The sequence below is a fragment of the Lepisma saccharinum genome, chromosome 18 (assembly GCF_977018435.1).
Source record: "Lepisma saccharinum chromosome 18, izLepSacc3.1, whole genome shotgun sequence".
Classification (NCBI taxonomy): Eukaryota; Metazoa; Arthropoda; class Insecta; order Zygentoma; family Lepismatidae; genus Lepisma; species Lepisma saccharinum.
The window spans coordinates 6742671-6759776 of record NC_139246.1 but is presented as its reverse complement, the minus strand read 5'-3'; the positions used below and the strand labels follow the sequence as shown (position 1 = coordinate 6759776).

General features: G+C 38.9%; 1 protein-coding gene across 1 annotated transcript in view; it reads right to left on the bottom strand.

The window, feature by feature from the left end:
* LOC146002365 (uncharacterized) overlaps nt 1-16570 on the bottom strand; it is a 102739-nt gene extending 86169 nt beyond the window's left edge. Inside the window, exon 1 of the mRNA XM_083140087.1 lies at nt 14466-16570. Within this exon, the coding sequence (XP_082996213.1) occupies nt 14467-16350 (1884 nt within the window). The 5' untranslated portion in view covers nt 16351-16570 and the 3' untranslated portion in view covers nt 14466. The remainder of the gene's footprint in view (nt 1-14465) is intronic.
* Between the last annotated feature and the right edge of the window lie 536 nt (nt 16571-17106).

Sequence of the window (17106 nt, the reverse complement as noted above, 5' to 3'; positions counted from 1 at the left end):
GCTCATTTTGGCATCGTTTCCTGCCTTTGACGTTTTTTTTTAGCAATACTGGGCCAAAGGCGGCAGTTATGACCCCCACCAATCTCCCCTTGGGCACGCCATTGCCCAAAACAAACCTTTTAGAAATGGACAAAAACAGTCAATAATTGCGAGGTGTTCGGAGAAAAGTGACAAACTGCGATTTCCTTTTACTTACATTTAAGTCACACTGAATCAAATAAATAAAATATTATAAGCATATTTTTATATTAAGAATGTGTAACGATTCTAAACAGTGATGGTCCAATATATATAGCATGCCTGTAATGTTTACTATTATAATAAATACATAAATTGTCTGCTGTAAAATTGCATTTTTTGACTGAAGTGAGTTTTAAATTTTATCGAATTATTCAACTACACTCTTGTAACTTATGAAAGAAAGAAACCATGCTTTCATTTTCAGAGCGAAAATTTAAAAAAAAACGGTCAATTTTTATTTTTTTAAAGGTCATTCTGTGTCATTTTTACATTTTTTATGTCGTCAACATCCGAGCCTTACTGATAAGTAATAACGAGCACTGGTTTGCTTTCACAGCTCATGGTTGGGTTCAAAGTTTTTGGGTATGTTTCTAGTTATGCACAATATCCGGATGCGAGGGCGCTCGTGTGCAAAACGGAATTCAGCTTTGCGATCAGCATGTCGGAAGAGCTTTGCTGTGGAAAGTTGGTCGGCCAATCTCCGCTCAGGAAAGAAACAAGTTTGGCGAATTGCATAATAAGTGAAATAGCAGCACACATTCCTCAAGATTTAGAAACAATCCTTGTATTCGTTTCGCATTCTCATGTGAGTTGATGTCGGAGAGATTTATCCATCAAAATAACAAAAATCATTCAAGCTCAGTTGTCGCCATAGGTGGATGCAGAATTTTTTCTGTGAGTGCACAGATTGCTGTAAGCAAATGATAGCTGTACATTCTAACACTGGAAGTGTAATGTGCAAACTTTCTTTCATGTTAAAACGGCCTCATTGAATTTGAATTCTTGTTTTAAGTCCATTTTATACACAGAAAGGCCAACCGGGATTGAAACTACAGTTTAAAGTGGGATCCCAGTCGCGTTGTCAAGTATCTCCACTGGGTATCGAACCTAAGACGCCTTGACTACAAGGCGACGACGTTACTACTCAGCCTCATGTTTGCGCATGTGTGTTTATAAAATATCCACGTCAAGACAGTTACAATAGCTTGTTTTAAGGTCAATTTCAATTTGTGATCAGATAAACTCAGTAATGGCGATTGGGTTCCAAAACCATGGGGGGGGGGGTAAGGTGCCAAAACTGGGGGGGTAAAGGCAGTATTTCCCTTTGTAGATAAGATATAGCATAGTGCGGGAGCAAAAGTGTCGAAGAGGTGGGGGGCAACTGCCCCCCTTGCCCCCCAAATCGCAGCCACTGGAAACTAATAGGGTCTTCAAAGTAGAATCCGAACTTCCACCAGGAACGAACCCAGGACCCTTTGATAACAATAAGATACATTAGTAGATTCTTGCGAAATAGAAGTATTTCTAAATTATTTGTATTGACAATGATTACAGAAAAGAATAAGCTTTAGAATTCTCTTCCGCAGCCAAAACTGCCATAGGGCTAGTAAACATGGAAAATATTTGACCTAGGATACTCTCGCTTTGTGTCCATTGGATAACGTTATTGCCTTGCAATCCAATCCGTATTTGGTTTCCGGAGTCGACATATTTAAAGTGTCCAGCAAATCTAATCCTTTGTATTTGGGCTAAACTTTATTTTATTATTTTCCTGTCTGAAAGGATTGCTCGATTATTGTTGGTTGTAATACAATGCTAGAAATATGTTGTATAATACCTATTCTTCCATTTAGGGAAAAGGGAACGTGCCCCCGTGCCCCTCCCGCTAAATCCGCCAATGGTTGTTGCACTTGGAAGATCCATACCGTTGTCACTAACCAGAGACATCATGACAGATGGACACATTGGGTACGAAATTTTACGTTTTCCCCTTTGAATATCCAGACACATCACAGAGGTGTTTACCAAACGTAGCGTGACCCTCGTGAGGGCAGACCTCACCCTCACAATCCGGAAGACTTGTGAGGATGAGGAAAAGTTGTGATGGAGAGGAAGGTTGATTTACAATTAACACCTCCGTTAATTGGAATCTTGTCTGTCATTAAGTCACCATATATTTATAATAATGGTACTTGAGTCACCTCTCATAGACTTTTGTACAGGGACCAGAGCGAGCAAGAAAATTTGTACTAAATCAATTTCTTTGCAAATCGACAATTACTGTCGTACAGTACCCCAATAGTTTCAAGAGGTGCAACAGACCAACCAACCAACTCGCGTCCCTTCTTTCTAGCTACAATCTGGACACACTTCTGATACTAGGCTACCATCCAATAGGTGCTCAAGATTCTGCCTATTTTCAGCATTTCAATCTCAAGTTGTCCATGTTGCCTGTAGATAAGCACCATTGGCCATTGTTATTTAAATATTTCATGTCTTCATGTTGCTGAATTATGAAAGAAATAGTAGTTTTTGATAACTGGAAACAAGCATGTGAAAGTTAGTGTGTCACTAACTGAAATTACAGAAAGGTGGAAACAAACACACACACCAAAATAAATATACCTCACAATTTTTTTTTTCAACTTTTCTTTAAAAATGTGACTCAAGTTCATGTTTCCTTTGCTTAAAAGTTTGGGGGCACACGTCCCAAAGCTTCTACCCTCAACAATAGCCCTGCTTATGTGCATCATTAGGGTAACTGCGACGAAGGGTTTGAGAGGCATCTAGAGAAAAAGATGCAGGAACAACAGTCAGTTATTTTTTTTCAATTCTACACATAACCTGATTGGTTTGAATTTAACAAATCGTGTTTGGTTAAGCCTTTTGGAAAACATAAACAACAAATGTAAAATTTGATAATTTTGACAAAAAATGTTTTGTTAGCTCTAAACAATGGTCAATATTACCTGAAGAATTTGTTTCTGGTAAAAATAATTTGTTTGTAGCATATTTACACAAATATTTGAATACCAGAAGCTATTTTTTTTGGTTAATCCAATCAAACTTCTCCCCTCTATATGTAATATTATCTATTGAAACCAAAATTCAAAGTTGATTTAATAATTAATTAACCAATTTCAGAGGATTACCACAGGCAGTGGCGGCGAGGGGGCAGTTGCCCCCTCACTTTTCGATACTTTTGACCCCGCACTATGCTAAACCTTATCTATAAAGTGAAATATACTGTATTTGACCCCCCCCCCAGTTTTGGCACCTTGCGCCCCGGTTTTGGAACCCAATCGCCGCCGCTGATCACAGGATATTTGTCAAATCAAGTTACAGAAGGAAGCATTATTTCTGGGAAACTCTTACATTCAATAATATTTCCGGATATTGAACATGCCTTTGAACTGTTGAGGGTGACGCAAGCATTATTGCAATATGGCCCAATGACACAACTCATTACCATAAGCAGTATCGTGCAAACTACACATGAGTTGGTTTTACTTTCCGTTAAGAAATGTGGCCACACTTCACTGCCAAGCAGCCAAGGCGTGAAGGCAGTCGCAGCTATCAGTGGAACATGCAAATCTTCTCGCCATTAGAATGCACGAAAGGCAGACTCGAGCGAGGAAGGTCTGTGGCCTCAAACTGACAAGCGGAAAATGTTGCTATTACCTTGCAAGGAACCAAGTTGCATTGCTAAAAACTCCCACGAAAGGAATTTATTAGGAATTTTTTTCGCTACATTTCTTCCAAAGGTTTTCAACCTTCTTAAATCAAGAATGTATGAACGAAAAATGCAATCCTTACACAATAAAATCGACCTGAGAACGAATTAGTACAGATTAAAAGACAGTAATGTATAAGATCCTTTTCTTAATATTAGAACATGTTTAATTGTATATATCATAAAATGTTGAAGACACTGAGTGACAAGAAGGGTAAGCAGAAAATGTTTGATTCAAGTTGCAAAATGAACTTTGTTTCTTAATGTTACGTTTTGTGAACATAAAGGATTAAAATTCCCTTTGAAATATTTATTATTTACTTTAATTTATTATTATTATTACTTTCTTTTAAAGTTTTCACCATATCTCTCGAACTTGCTTCAGACCATTCGCCTCTCAAATCAATGACATTTTCTACACACAATTAGGATGCAAATATTGAATTGATGTATAGTCATCGGCATTAAAAAATGGGACACCTAAACACTCACTTCGCTGCAAGGTGTTGTGTGTGTTGCCTAACTCAAGGGCTGTGGTAGAAGTTGCCATGGAAACTTTGCTATAATAATCCACTTATCGCCGTAGAGATAGGCAACACACCCAACGCCTTGTAGGGATGCGAGTATTTCAGTATTTAGGTGACACATTTTTATTGTCGGTGACTGTACATTAGTCATGTCCACCCTAACAATATGATCTTTCAATTTAATTTCATTAGTATTGAGTTTGAATTTTTAATACACAAAACCTTTTCAACCAATATATTTTTATTACCAATTCTGAGATGTGTTCACTTAAATATACAATTAGTGCACAATGTTTACTAAACCAATATGAGGTGTTTGTACCCGTTGAATCCTTGCGCCCATTTTCTTTTTTAGTATAATTTGATCAAACTTATTTTTTTACTGTTCTAAGTATACCTTTATAGAATGTATACAATGAATTGTAATTCGGATTTGTTACTTAATTATACGCCCATTGACACTGTAGAATTTACTTCAGCTATTGGCACCGATATCCTAGCGGTAGATATACATGAAGCACAATAATGATACATTCTCTTCCCATGACACAAGAGGAAGTTTAGGGAATGCAGAATGGGTGAAAATCTCTGGCGCAGGAAAAGAATTCACTGAAGCGTGAAAGAACCTTGGAGACGTCTACCAGCATGCAAGGCACGCAGACCAAGGAAGACGAACCAAGCCGACTTCTCTCTCTTTTCGTTGCCTTCGCAGGTACTGAGCCTTGTAAAGTACTTTCCAACAGCATGCGACACAGTTCTTGAATTCTTTAGATATGAATCAGATTCATAGACTTTGAGAAGGTAACATGAATGCCTGAAGCCTGCAGGCGTCCTAGATGCCTAAATGGTGATAGGCTTATTGGAAATTTATCAGGCCTTTAGGAGACCTTTAGAATGATAAGTGGCAGGTTGTCTCGAATAGGTCCTGACTCTTGATAGCTGTGTGGTATTGTCTCCAAAACAAAATAATTCAAGCAGTTTCGTTTATTTTACACACACACACACACACACACACACACACACACACACACACACATATTGCCGTATGTAAGGAGAGGGGTTTAACAGGTCCAAACCTATCCTATTGGTATAGTAAACATTTTGCACTAATTATGTAATCAAATAAAGAACATCTCAAAATTAGTCAAATCACTACATTGGTTGAGAAGATTTTGAAAATTATATTACTACCATACACACACAGACGCACACAAAAGTAAAAATCCTAACTCTAACATAAAGTTAAATATAAAAACAGTAGGTCAACATGAAGGTCCAAATTGTTTAGAAATAATTTTTTATTGGTTATATTTTAAAATTATTTATTAACAATAAATAAATAGTAACTATTAAAACTTTATGATCCTTGCATTGCAGTAAGCTAAATCCCACTCATTATTTCTGTATATGTATATGCGACCATGCTCGCGTTAACATACACAGTCAAATACTATCCTATAACGTATCATATTTATGTAAGGTAAAACCGATTATGTGTGTCAAATTGTGCAACTGTCGTTTGGGGGAGAAGTGGTACATGTGGTACACAATAGAGCAATCCCATTGGAAATTTCAGGTCTAAAGAAATAATACTTTGCAGAGGAGACTCGCTTTCATGTAACGTTTCATTTTATTATTAAGTACCAAATGTGTTATGAACACAATGCTCGAAATATCCCTAACAAAATGATAATGAAATATTTATAATTCATGTTATACGTTGATGTTTGTTTCTCATGCATGTCTTGTAGTACAAGTATTTTTCTTTAAGTGAGAAATGTGTAATATTTACCTTCTTTTGTTACAACTAGTAGCACAAGTGGGGGACCTACTTCTTGAAGCAGGTGACATGATCAGTATGTTCTTGTAGTCAGTAAATTCTACCCCCTTGCAGTTATTTTCAAGTACACAGATAAAAGAGTTGGTTTGGAATAACTACAAAAATCGTTTCTGGCAAACAATCATTTACTTATAAATGTTATAGTCAACAAATAATTATTCACAAGAATCTCTTTTATTAATGGTGAAAATTTGTTTAAAGTTAGCAAAGAATTTGGTCAAAATTGTCCAATGTAGTAAATTCCGGTTGTCAGAATATTCTGTGTGTGTGTGGGGGGGGGGGGGGTCCAGGCCATTGATAAAAAATCTTGAATAGTAGAAATAATAACAATGATAATTATTATTATCATGCTTATGATTATTATTACAAAACAATAACGATTATATTATTTTATTCCAAATTTATTATTATCATTTCTACTACTGTAGACTTGGGAAGATTTTTCTACTCGATTCGCTACTAGATGAGTGAATATCCAGCACAACTCGTTCTTAGTTATTATTATTATTATTATTTTACATTCCATGCAGGTACTATACTAAAATGCATAGTTAGTCTATTGTATTAACTTTCGCACGCCTCGTCCAAGAAAAAGCTTTGAAAGTTAGGGAGGAATTTTAGTCATAGTGTTCATGTGGCATAATCTCTCTCACAAAACTCTCATTTTTGAAATTATGAAAAGTCTGCAACAATTTATTCGTTGGTGTGAATGGTATAGAGTATGAAAATTTAAGATGCTTCCGTATTTTAAACCATTTTCCACCAATTTTACTTCGTCGAATACCAACTAAATTAACTCTATTAAGCCTTGTTTCCATGTTTCATAAAACACCAAGATGCTAACCAAGGCAAAATTTACTGTAAAATAATACACTATAAACGTAAAAATCATTATTTTTTAATTATTGCGAAGAAATTATTGTGAATATTTGTCCAAAAAGAAACGTTACATTTATAGTGTATAATTTTACAATAAATTTTGCCTCGGTCAGCATTTTGGTGTTTTACTAAATTAACTTTATTTCTGTTATTAACCATAAAAATAACAAGCTTCATGAGTTTTTGTAAGTTGAAGTGAACGGTATGTACAAATTTCCAGGAAGTGTCGACCGAGCTGTTTGACTAATTTTCTTACATACGGTTAGCAAAAGCTTAACCAAACGTATGTCGTTAATTCAAACACGTAAGCTTGTTCTGTGTACTTTTCTAATTTGCAGATTTATTAACACCAGACTAGGATCACAACTATACACTTAGGTAAGTCGAAACACAACTCTAAACAAATTCAGGCCTTCAATCCAGAAAGCGGAAACGTGCAAAAAGAGTGTCAAGGCTAACTGAACAGTACCGTTGTTGGAAGCCATAGCACAAACTATGCCACTCGAACAAGATTAGTCCCATAATAGCAATACATGTTTATATTTTGTGCATCATTTAGCGCATGACCTTTGTCAATGCTCATATATCCTGTCGGGCTATAAAAGTAAGTAGGTCTCACGGTTCATTACGCTGCACCATACGGTACTCTTCTGCTGAAGCTCTCATCGTGGCATGCAGAATATGCAATGCCTGAAGGCATCCACAGATAGGAATCTAATAGAATAGAAATAGCAACTAACTGGTACATCTATTTGTACGTGTCTAAGGATGTCAAGATTCAAATTTGTCAACTTTGGTGCTTTCGGTAACTACCGATCAGTTGATAAGGTGATTTGTTGTAATGATTTGCTTGCTTATTATTGCCGGTTTAATTTTTAACTTCATTATGACTTAACCTATTATTAACCCTTACAAACTCTAGAAAATCCATTTTGCGCGTTAGAACGTTAGGTGCCTCGGGTTCGAATCCCGACCTGGACCAAGGGCGGATCCACGGGGAGGGCGATGGGGGCGATCATCCCTCCCAACTGCCAGTAGTCATATTATGGTGCCTAATGTTTTTGAAGACTCAAGTGTTCTGTCTTTTATCACGAAGTTTAAAAAGCTCGAAAATATTTTCAATAAGTCCATTTTATGCTCATGATAGGCTAATCGAAATTGGACCTACAGTTTAAATCCGGGTCCGAACACGGCTGTTGCTGTGCAATATGCTTCAAAGGGAATCGAACCTGAGACTTCTTGAGACAATACGTTTTTGTATTCTTTATCTATTTGTTTTGCTCCTCATATCTGATCTTTCAGTTGACCGTGGCAATAGCAGGAATTATGATAAAGGCATATAATAATAACCATCTATTTCAGCCCTGAACTCTTTATTTTTGCAAAACAATACGCTAATATGTACGCGTAGAATCTATGGAAGTTACCTTGGTTCCTGTTTACAGTACGATATATTGTTTACATAAAACAGTGCAAGTGTACGTTAGTATCGATTGTCAGTGAAGTGAGGTACCCGATTGAAATTCACCCCTCCCTACTGTAACTTCTGGATCCGCCACTGACCTGGGCAGTCCTTGTGAGTGTACCTTAATCAATTTCATCGTATCATCACTCATCGACGCGATTAGCCGAAAGTGGCAGAAAAGTAAAGTAAAATAGAGCAAATTAAACAATCAACCAAGTCCAATTTGGTTTCAGCGAGGACACAGGTGGAATTTTAAACGTGTTCAAGAATTTTAAAATAGTGAGATAAGTTTGATTGATAAAAATGAATAATAAATACAACAGCTGCAGTGGCTGTAGTAATAATCAGCTTTTGAACAATGATTTCTGCATCCATCCTGAAATCAATTGCTAAATATAGTGGTGATTCTAAATAAATTATTTGGTGTTGTCGAAAATGTTTTCAACATGGTAGAATGATGACAAGAGTGAAAGCTTTTTGTGCTATGCAAATCATGCTTTCCTACAGGCAATTTTGTTTTAAGGTAAATTTAATATGAAAGTAGATTTGGTAATATTTCTCTCAGCCGTAGGCTGCTCTACCACCTAACCCTTAAACTTGTACAATATCAAATAATGGCATGTACACAGTACGTAGCTACTAACTGGTTATTTCTGCATAATAGCATAGCATGACTATTTGAACATTGTAGGTCACTAGGAAGCTTTATCAACAACACCAGGAGATAAAAATGGAGACGGAATTGTTAGAGCCTCAAATCGCACTGAAGAACAAACCAGAGGCAGATATCTTTTTTGGTACACACTCAACTGCCGCAAAGTGTTTCGTCTTGTTCTTGCGGCAAAAAGCGAAAAGAGGCCGCAAATGGCTTCAGCCTACATTTCCAAGGTACCATGAGAAGAGTTCTGCAGAAGAAAGTCTTGGGGGGGGGACGCGAAGTTACTTCGCCTCTTTGCTTGGTTTACCAACCACTGGATGACTCCGAAACGCTTCGAGTACAACAAATTCTTCCAAGGTCGGACAGTGAGGATCTGGCAACACTGCAACATGCAACGCAATGTTTCGTGATGCTCACAGTCCAACGAAGATAAAAAGAAATGTGGCAATCACGTAGGAAAGAGTTTTTTTTAAAGGCATATTCTGTCTGCCAATAACCCCAAAACTGCAACTTGTTTCCTGGCTCGCGAGAGTTGATTCGTGGAATCATCTATGCCAGAGGCCTTCAATGTGTCGCATACAATTGAATTGCTACAGGGCAATTTATTATCTTTAGAGAAAGGCACAGAGTTGATAAGCTGAACAGTAATCGTTGAAATCCATTGCCTATTAGGGTAATTTTTCTGCTGAAAAAATGGTCTGTAATTTGTCGGTTGATTCTTTCAACTGACATCAATAAAACTGCTGTTCTTGTGCAAGCATCATATCTTCCAAAGCACTTTAATGGACATAAAATGGTCATTGTCTGTGAAGAGAATCACAAGTTATGGAACACAACTGCTGATTGTAAAATCTTGTTATCAGTCTAAACATTATTTGACGATCCATTGTAACCAAATGTTTAAACTAATTTGATTGGAAATCGTAGTGGATGTGGAAGGTACTGAAGAACGAGGACCACTGGGGGGGGGGGGGCAAAATTTCGAACCAGGCGGTGGCGATTGGGTTCCAAAACTGGGGACCCAAGGTGCCAAAACTAGGGGGGGGGGGCTTCCCTTGGTACAAGCATAGTGCGCGGGCAAAAGTGGCCAAAAAGGGGGGCAATTCCCCACGCCCCCGCCCCCTAATCGACGTCATTGGCAAAACCAGTAACAGCAATGCCAGTGCCAGGACTCAAACCTGAAGCCTTTTCTAACGAACGCTAAAGGCTATTTCATCATTACACAGTAGCGTCAAAAATAACACCTTTAGTTTAAATTAAGGCACGACAATTTTATGATTTTAAATCTAATATGACATATTTCTTAAAAGAACGGCCCTTTCTTACAGGCCTGCGTGAAACAGTTATACTAGTATGGCATAATTTACAGATAATGCTCGTCATTCCCAATTTTAGAAATGAATGTGCGGCGGATATGATTGTACAGTCACTGACCCTTCTGGGTTGTAATTTTAAATGGAATCAATACAACCCTGAAGTGCCCGTGACTGTACAGGGCTCGAAGTTTGCTGTAAAAGGGTGAAAGGTGATCTCTTTCATTTTCATAATACTTTTTGAAGATGTCTTAAATATGGGCACTTACATCTGTACCATGTAAATGTGTTTGTGTGTGTGCGTAGGCCCATATATAATTTTGAATAGTCACGGACGGGGAGGGGAATAAATATTAGTAATTGAATTTTGACTTTCGTTTTTGTCAACAAGCAAGACAAAACATATGCCTTCTCGATAAAAAAACATGCAGTTGCATACAAATCTTCGGTCAAGCAATAAAGTAGGAGATGAAATCCATTGCCATTAAATAGTTTTTGGTTGATGTAAATAGTCTCTGTATGCGCAGAATATGGTAAAATGCTGTCATGGGAAGAAACTCATAGTTTCTGAGTTATGCAGAGACTAAGTAGAACAAATGAAACCTTGATATAAACAATATATATTTACGAGAATGGTTTTGGAATTTTAATAGTTATGGAACACGTTTTGAAACCGTAATTAATGTTTAAAGCTAGGCACAGAACTTTTAGTTTTGGCTAACAATCTTAAAGTATTCTATTGAATCGTGCCGTTCTGTTACTACATTTCTGTGCTTATTACTTACATGTGCATAGACAATCATTCTAGTCAGGTGGCGCAACCACAGGGAGGCTGAAGGGTTATTGCTCCCCCCAACATTAGACGGAAACCAATTCTAGAGGGGGAGCAAACATTGCAGTAAAGAAATGCAAGGCTAGCAGAATCTAAAATTAGCAGGACAAATGATACTCGAGATAGAATAAGTTTTCATATATTCATTGCGTTTTCCTTCCAGATGGCCAAGAGCATCTGCGGGGGGGGGGGGGGGCAATTGTCCCATCCTCGATTTCAAATTTTATGCAAATAAATATGCATTACGTAATGTTTTCTTGCTCGCTTCGCTCGCAATGCCTGCTTTCCTTGCAGTTTCATCAAGATCAGAGTTGTAGCTAGGAGACGGCAGGAGTCGGACCTGGGCACCGAACGATATAAATGGGAAAAGTATGTATTTTCTCATCTTACGTTGCTCCATGTTGCATATCTATAAAACACATGTTCTACATGAAAGTTACACATGTCATATGTACAAATAGAATTATATTCGTCATTTTTGCCTTTCAAAAATACAGTTTGTGTGCTTGTTTACCATTCTTAGCAAATGTGAAATTGAACGTGTTGAAAAAATACCAGGAGAAAATGCCAATATTATTATTATTATTTACTTAATTTGTATGTATAAGATTGTAGGATCCACTGTTTTATTTTATAATTATGTATTCAATTTTTTTATTTTGTATAACCAATTTTGACATAGTGATATACCTGGTTGTTTAATCGTTATCATCACTTCAATAAATATGATTATTATTATTATTGTTAGGAGAACAATACACAGTTAACTGCACAATATTATATAACAATAAACAATTATTGGTATCAGATATATAATCGAGCTCGTTGAAAACTGTAACTTGAAGTGTAAATATGCCAACCTTTTATGTTGTGTTATTCTACAGCTTATGTATTTTATTCGTGTAACTTTGTACTTTTGTACTTAGTGCTGTATTAGGTTTCATACTGTGCTCAAAACTTAAAATAAACGATTATTATTATTATTGGCAAGATTTTTCTCTTGGCACTTGCCCTCCCGGCCCCAGACAAAAATTCGTGGTTGCGCCTCTGTTCTAGTCGACTGTTTGGCAAAAGAGTCCAGGTGCGATGAAAGTCAAGATTGCAATATATCTTTGGCCTTTCGAAGAGAATGGAATGAAGTTTGGCCTTGGGTAGCGAATGCCTTCTACACTCTAATGCAGTCTTTGCCTACACTGGATTTGCTCCTAAATGATCGTTTTTTCCACAAGGAGGCTGAAGTGAATGCTAATAAAGAGCGAGTCTTCCTTATTGCCTCTCGTCTCGTTTCTTCGAGCTCTTTGCGTCTCCTCTTACGATGTTAAATGCTAATTGCAACGGTGGTTCGTCTAGGACGAAAGGCAAATATAACTGTTTAGAGCAGAAAAAACTGCCAGATAAGTGAGGATAAAAGAAAAGTTACGATTTAAAACTTTCCGATCAGTAAAACTATGAGGTACGCATTTGACTGACTTACGAGCAAATAAATGAAAAGTGGAAATATTGTAAAATAATATCTTAATTAACCAGATTTTTTTAGTTTAGCACCTTTAAAAGATATCAAATTGTATGCAGTGGCGTGCCCAAGTGGAGGTGGAGTTCATAACCCCCCTTTTGGCCCAGTATTCCTTAAAAAACAAAGAACTTCAAAGGCAGGTAAAACTGGCAAAGTGAGAACTAACTACTATAAAAAGTATGCGTAATCTCTTACTTTTCAAAAATCCTGTGCACGTCACTGGTTGTATGTTTTTTATTAGATTTGATTTTTTGTATTTAGCGCCGCTTTTCTGCTACTTCTGACTAATCGCGACGATGAGAATGAGTGATGCCCAGGCTGGGATTCGAACCCAGAACTCATGGCCTCGTAGCGCACTGATTGTATGGAACCAATGATTTAATTTATTGTTTCACTTTTGTTTGTAGCATATCTATTCGACATTATACTTGAATATATAGATCATTCGTAAAAAACGCGTGACACCGAATTTTTTGTTTTTTAATATTGATTTTAAGAATATTTTCAAAAGCAAAAACGTTCAGGATTTAATTGGTTCTTTATAGATAGCATAATATATATTTCAATGGATAAGGTTCATTCAGGGACCAGAGTTATTTCATTTCTAGCTTTCCACCTGCAAAGACAGTTCACAAACTTGTTAACACCATTGACAGCATATTTCCTCCAATCAATCTAACATTGTTTTGCTTTAGTTCATGTGAGTTTAGTTATTGATGAACTACTTGTCTCTGTTACCATTGGGAAATAAGATCAACTCATATTCATTTTACGGTTAAAAATATAATACAAGTTTTCTTCTTATCTTTCTGCTAACGTTCATGATAACTTACATAAAATTAACGTAATGCAGCCTTTCAAATCGTTTATTGTAAATTAGAGAGAATTCAGCTTGAAACTATTGCTAGAACATACTCAGTTCAATCTTTACTGGACTGCAAATTCAAAACAAATCATGTGTTTGAAGTTCTAAATTAATATAAGTTTTTAAAATCGGAATTTGGAGCATGATTTGCCTATAAATAATGTACTTTTGTTTATAAGATGTGGATTAGAAAATTATTTTTACTATTAGTGATTATATCCTTCTTTTCTTTACAAATAGAGTTTTTTACTTAGAGGAGATACAACTTTCGTAATTTAATATGTGCAAATATTGTTAAATTCATAATAGGACGTTATTGAGTTGACTACAAGAAATCTGTATAGAGATTAACTCGGGGGTAAAATATGGTAAGTGACATTTTGGTCATTATTGAGTTTCTTAAGCGGAAATATTATTAGAAGTTATAGTGTAGATAAATTGTTTCTGTGTTGTGTTTACCAACTTCAGAAGGGTTGAATGAGTCCAATACAAATTTCATGACATGGCAATTATACGCGAGAATCGATGGATGGCTCTTATTTACTTTGAAATTCAATAATGATCAAAATGTCACTTACCATTCTTTGCTCTGAGCCCTTAAAATAACAAACATACAAATACAAATACTTTGCGTCGCCCTTCTGCCACTTTTGGTTAAACGTGACAATGAGAATGAATGATGAATAGATGAAGGAATATTCATCATACCCCGGACGGTATTCGAGCCCAAACTTTCAGACCACTGAACGCCTTCAAGCATCGAGATGGATCATGAATTTTCTAATTTCATTGAGTGTAGAGTACAGAATCGTGCCTTACCTTATCTCCTGCTTGCCGGTCTCCTGTTTTCGTAAACTGCAGCGGGAACCTCAGATCTTTCCAGTTCGTCCCCTGAAATGTCCAGGTCCTGCATCATTTGCATGATTTCGCGTTCTTTTTTAATGTCTTCCTTCATCCCAACAGCCGAGTCGCCATTTGCAAATTTTAAGTTGGCCAGTGAACCGTACGAACGGGATCTATGCTCTTGGCGGATGGAATATGAAAAAGCTCTTTCGTTCAAGTGACCTTTCTTGCGGTAAATCCCGGTGTTGAAAGGCGAATCTGTTGACGATTCGTCCCCCTTCTTGCTACCAGTCGATTTCTTCTTCTTCCTCTGATATTTGTTGTCTGTGGTGGCGTAATGCTGCATAAGGTATGCTTCATGGGGGAAGTGACCTGGTTGATAAGATGCTACAGGGCTCAACGGTCTTGCTGATGGCATGTATATGGGTTCCTCCATGGGTATGGGTTGAGGTTTTCCCTTCTTGGACATCGGCATTGCCGTCATGATGGCTGGTGGAGGCATTGGTGCTCCATGAGGTGGCATGGGTCCTCCATGGGGTGGCATGGGTGCTCCATGGGGTGACATGGGTGCTCCATGGGGTGGCATGGGTGCCCCATGGGGTGGTATCAAGAACGGCGAGGGGATCGACCGAGGGACCATCCCTCTGGGGCGATGGGAGTATGTGCCAGCCACCATTCTTCTCATGGGGCGCCCTTGGTGGTGAGGAGGGGTTACAAGCACCAGCGGAGGGCCGTAGCCGTTCATCTGGGAGGAAGGGCGCATGAGTGTACCGTTGGGCATGACCCCACCCTTCATAAGGGTTCCACTGAGGGAGCTTGAGGATCTTCCATTCATGGCGCTCATGGGTCTCATCAACGAACCATTCATGGGAATCGGATAATATTCTTCTCTGCTTCCTCTATCCCTGTTCTTCTTCTTCCCCTTGTCCTTGCCTTTCTTCTTGTCGTCTTCATCTTCAGGAGGGGGTGGAGGCTTGGATGGCATCATGATTTGTCTGGGGCGATTTGATCTGGAGGTGCCAAGGGTGGATGATTTTGCGCTTCTAAGGGTGCTCGCGTACTCACCGTAGATCCCATCCTTGTCCGGACTTGTGGAGCCAGCCCACACTTTATGGTTCTCATCCCCGTTGTAGATAGAAATTTCATCGGCAGCACTATTATCTACGGCAGTCAGAACGCCGTTCTGGACAAGATCGTGCTGGTGCGCTTGGCCGTTGGGGGTGCTGGAGGCGCCAGGAGACATTCGCCACCCTTCCACCTTCTCGATGCTGGTCACCGGTTCGCTTATCACCGACTGCCCTCCTTTAGATTGGCTCCTGAGGGTACCGTAGACGCTACCCTCCATGTGTCTTGCGTAAGAGGAGTCTGCGTAGGCATGGAAACAGCATCTTACGAGTGCGTTGGCCGCCATCTCGCGTTTGCAGATGAACGCGTGGCATTCCAGGACCTTGATGCCAGTGGTCCTCCTAAGGATGCTGGCAAAGAGGGGAGGGTGGTTGATGTTCGGGTTGCGGGCGAATGGGGAATCCAGGGGAAGAAATCTGGGAGTTTTCTCACCCCCGTGTCCTGGGACGAGGACATACCGTACAGCCGCACAGTAATGTAGCGTTTCGATAGGAAAGAACCTGGTCACTTTTTTATGGTTCTCGTCAACATTCTCGAGAAGCATACCGTTGCTCCAGACGCTTAGCCAAGAGTCTATACCCTTTGCCCCAATGGCACCTTGTTCCGGATACAACTCTTTTAAAGGTTCCTGAATACCTTGCAAGCCGTCCTTGGTTACGTGGGGTACCGCAGATCCCAAGTACAACACGCGACACCGGCATATCGGGGTTGAGTCAGGTTCACCTCTAGCCGCCATTTTTCACTTCAAGTCACCACTGTTAACACCACACAACACCTGTGCGTCTGTCAGTCGAATCACTTCCACATCACTGAAGCACCGTTCGTCACGAATCACGATAACACCGAGAGTTACACATCCAGAAAAAAGGGGGGGTTGGCAGAAATTTCTTCGGCAGAACAAAGCACTCGCGACAACCTTCCCGTTCCGTGTCCTCCGACAAACTTCGCCACCGCTACACCTGAGACACCTGTGGGGAGACAGACGCGCATGCGCCAAGGTGTTCTGTGCTGCGGCATAGTAGTTACGAGATTTTCTTCCGCAGGCGGTCGGCTTTCAGGCGAGGCCTTTGTATCTACCAATGCCCGTTTGGGATTGCTGGCGAGGGGAGCCAATGAAAGGTCCGGACACGTAGTATTCGCGGTGGCAATGACCGGCTCCCGGCCACATTCCACAGACAAACCGAAATGGGACAACTGACGATCGGAAAAAAGACTTGACACTTTCCCGTGTTTCCACAACGCAGTGAAGGGTTTTTGTTTTTTTTATTCAAAGGTTCCATGCGGTACACCTCAAGAGCAGAATGATGTCACGCGGAATGTAAATCCAGTTATTCTTACGATAAGACAAACCTGAAAACTAAAAACCCTCATGACGTGAAGCATCCTTGAGAAGTTGCTTTTGGGTACCACTGGCAAACTACACGTATCATATTTTTTGTTTTTACGTCTCTTTCTCTGCCTCTTTGGACTAATCGCGGCGATGGGAATAATT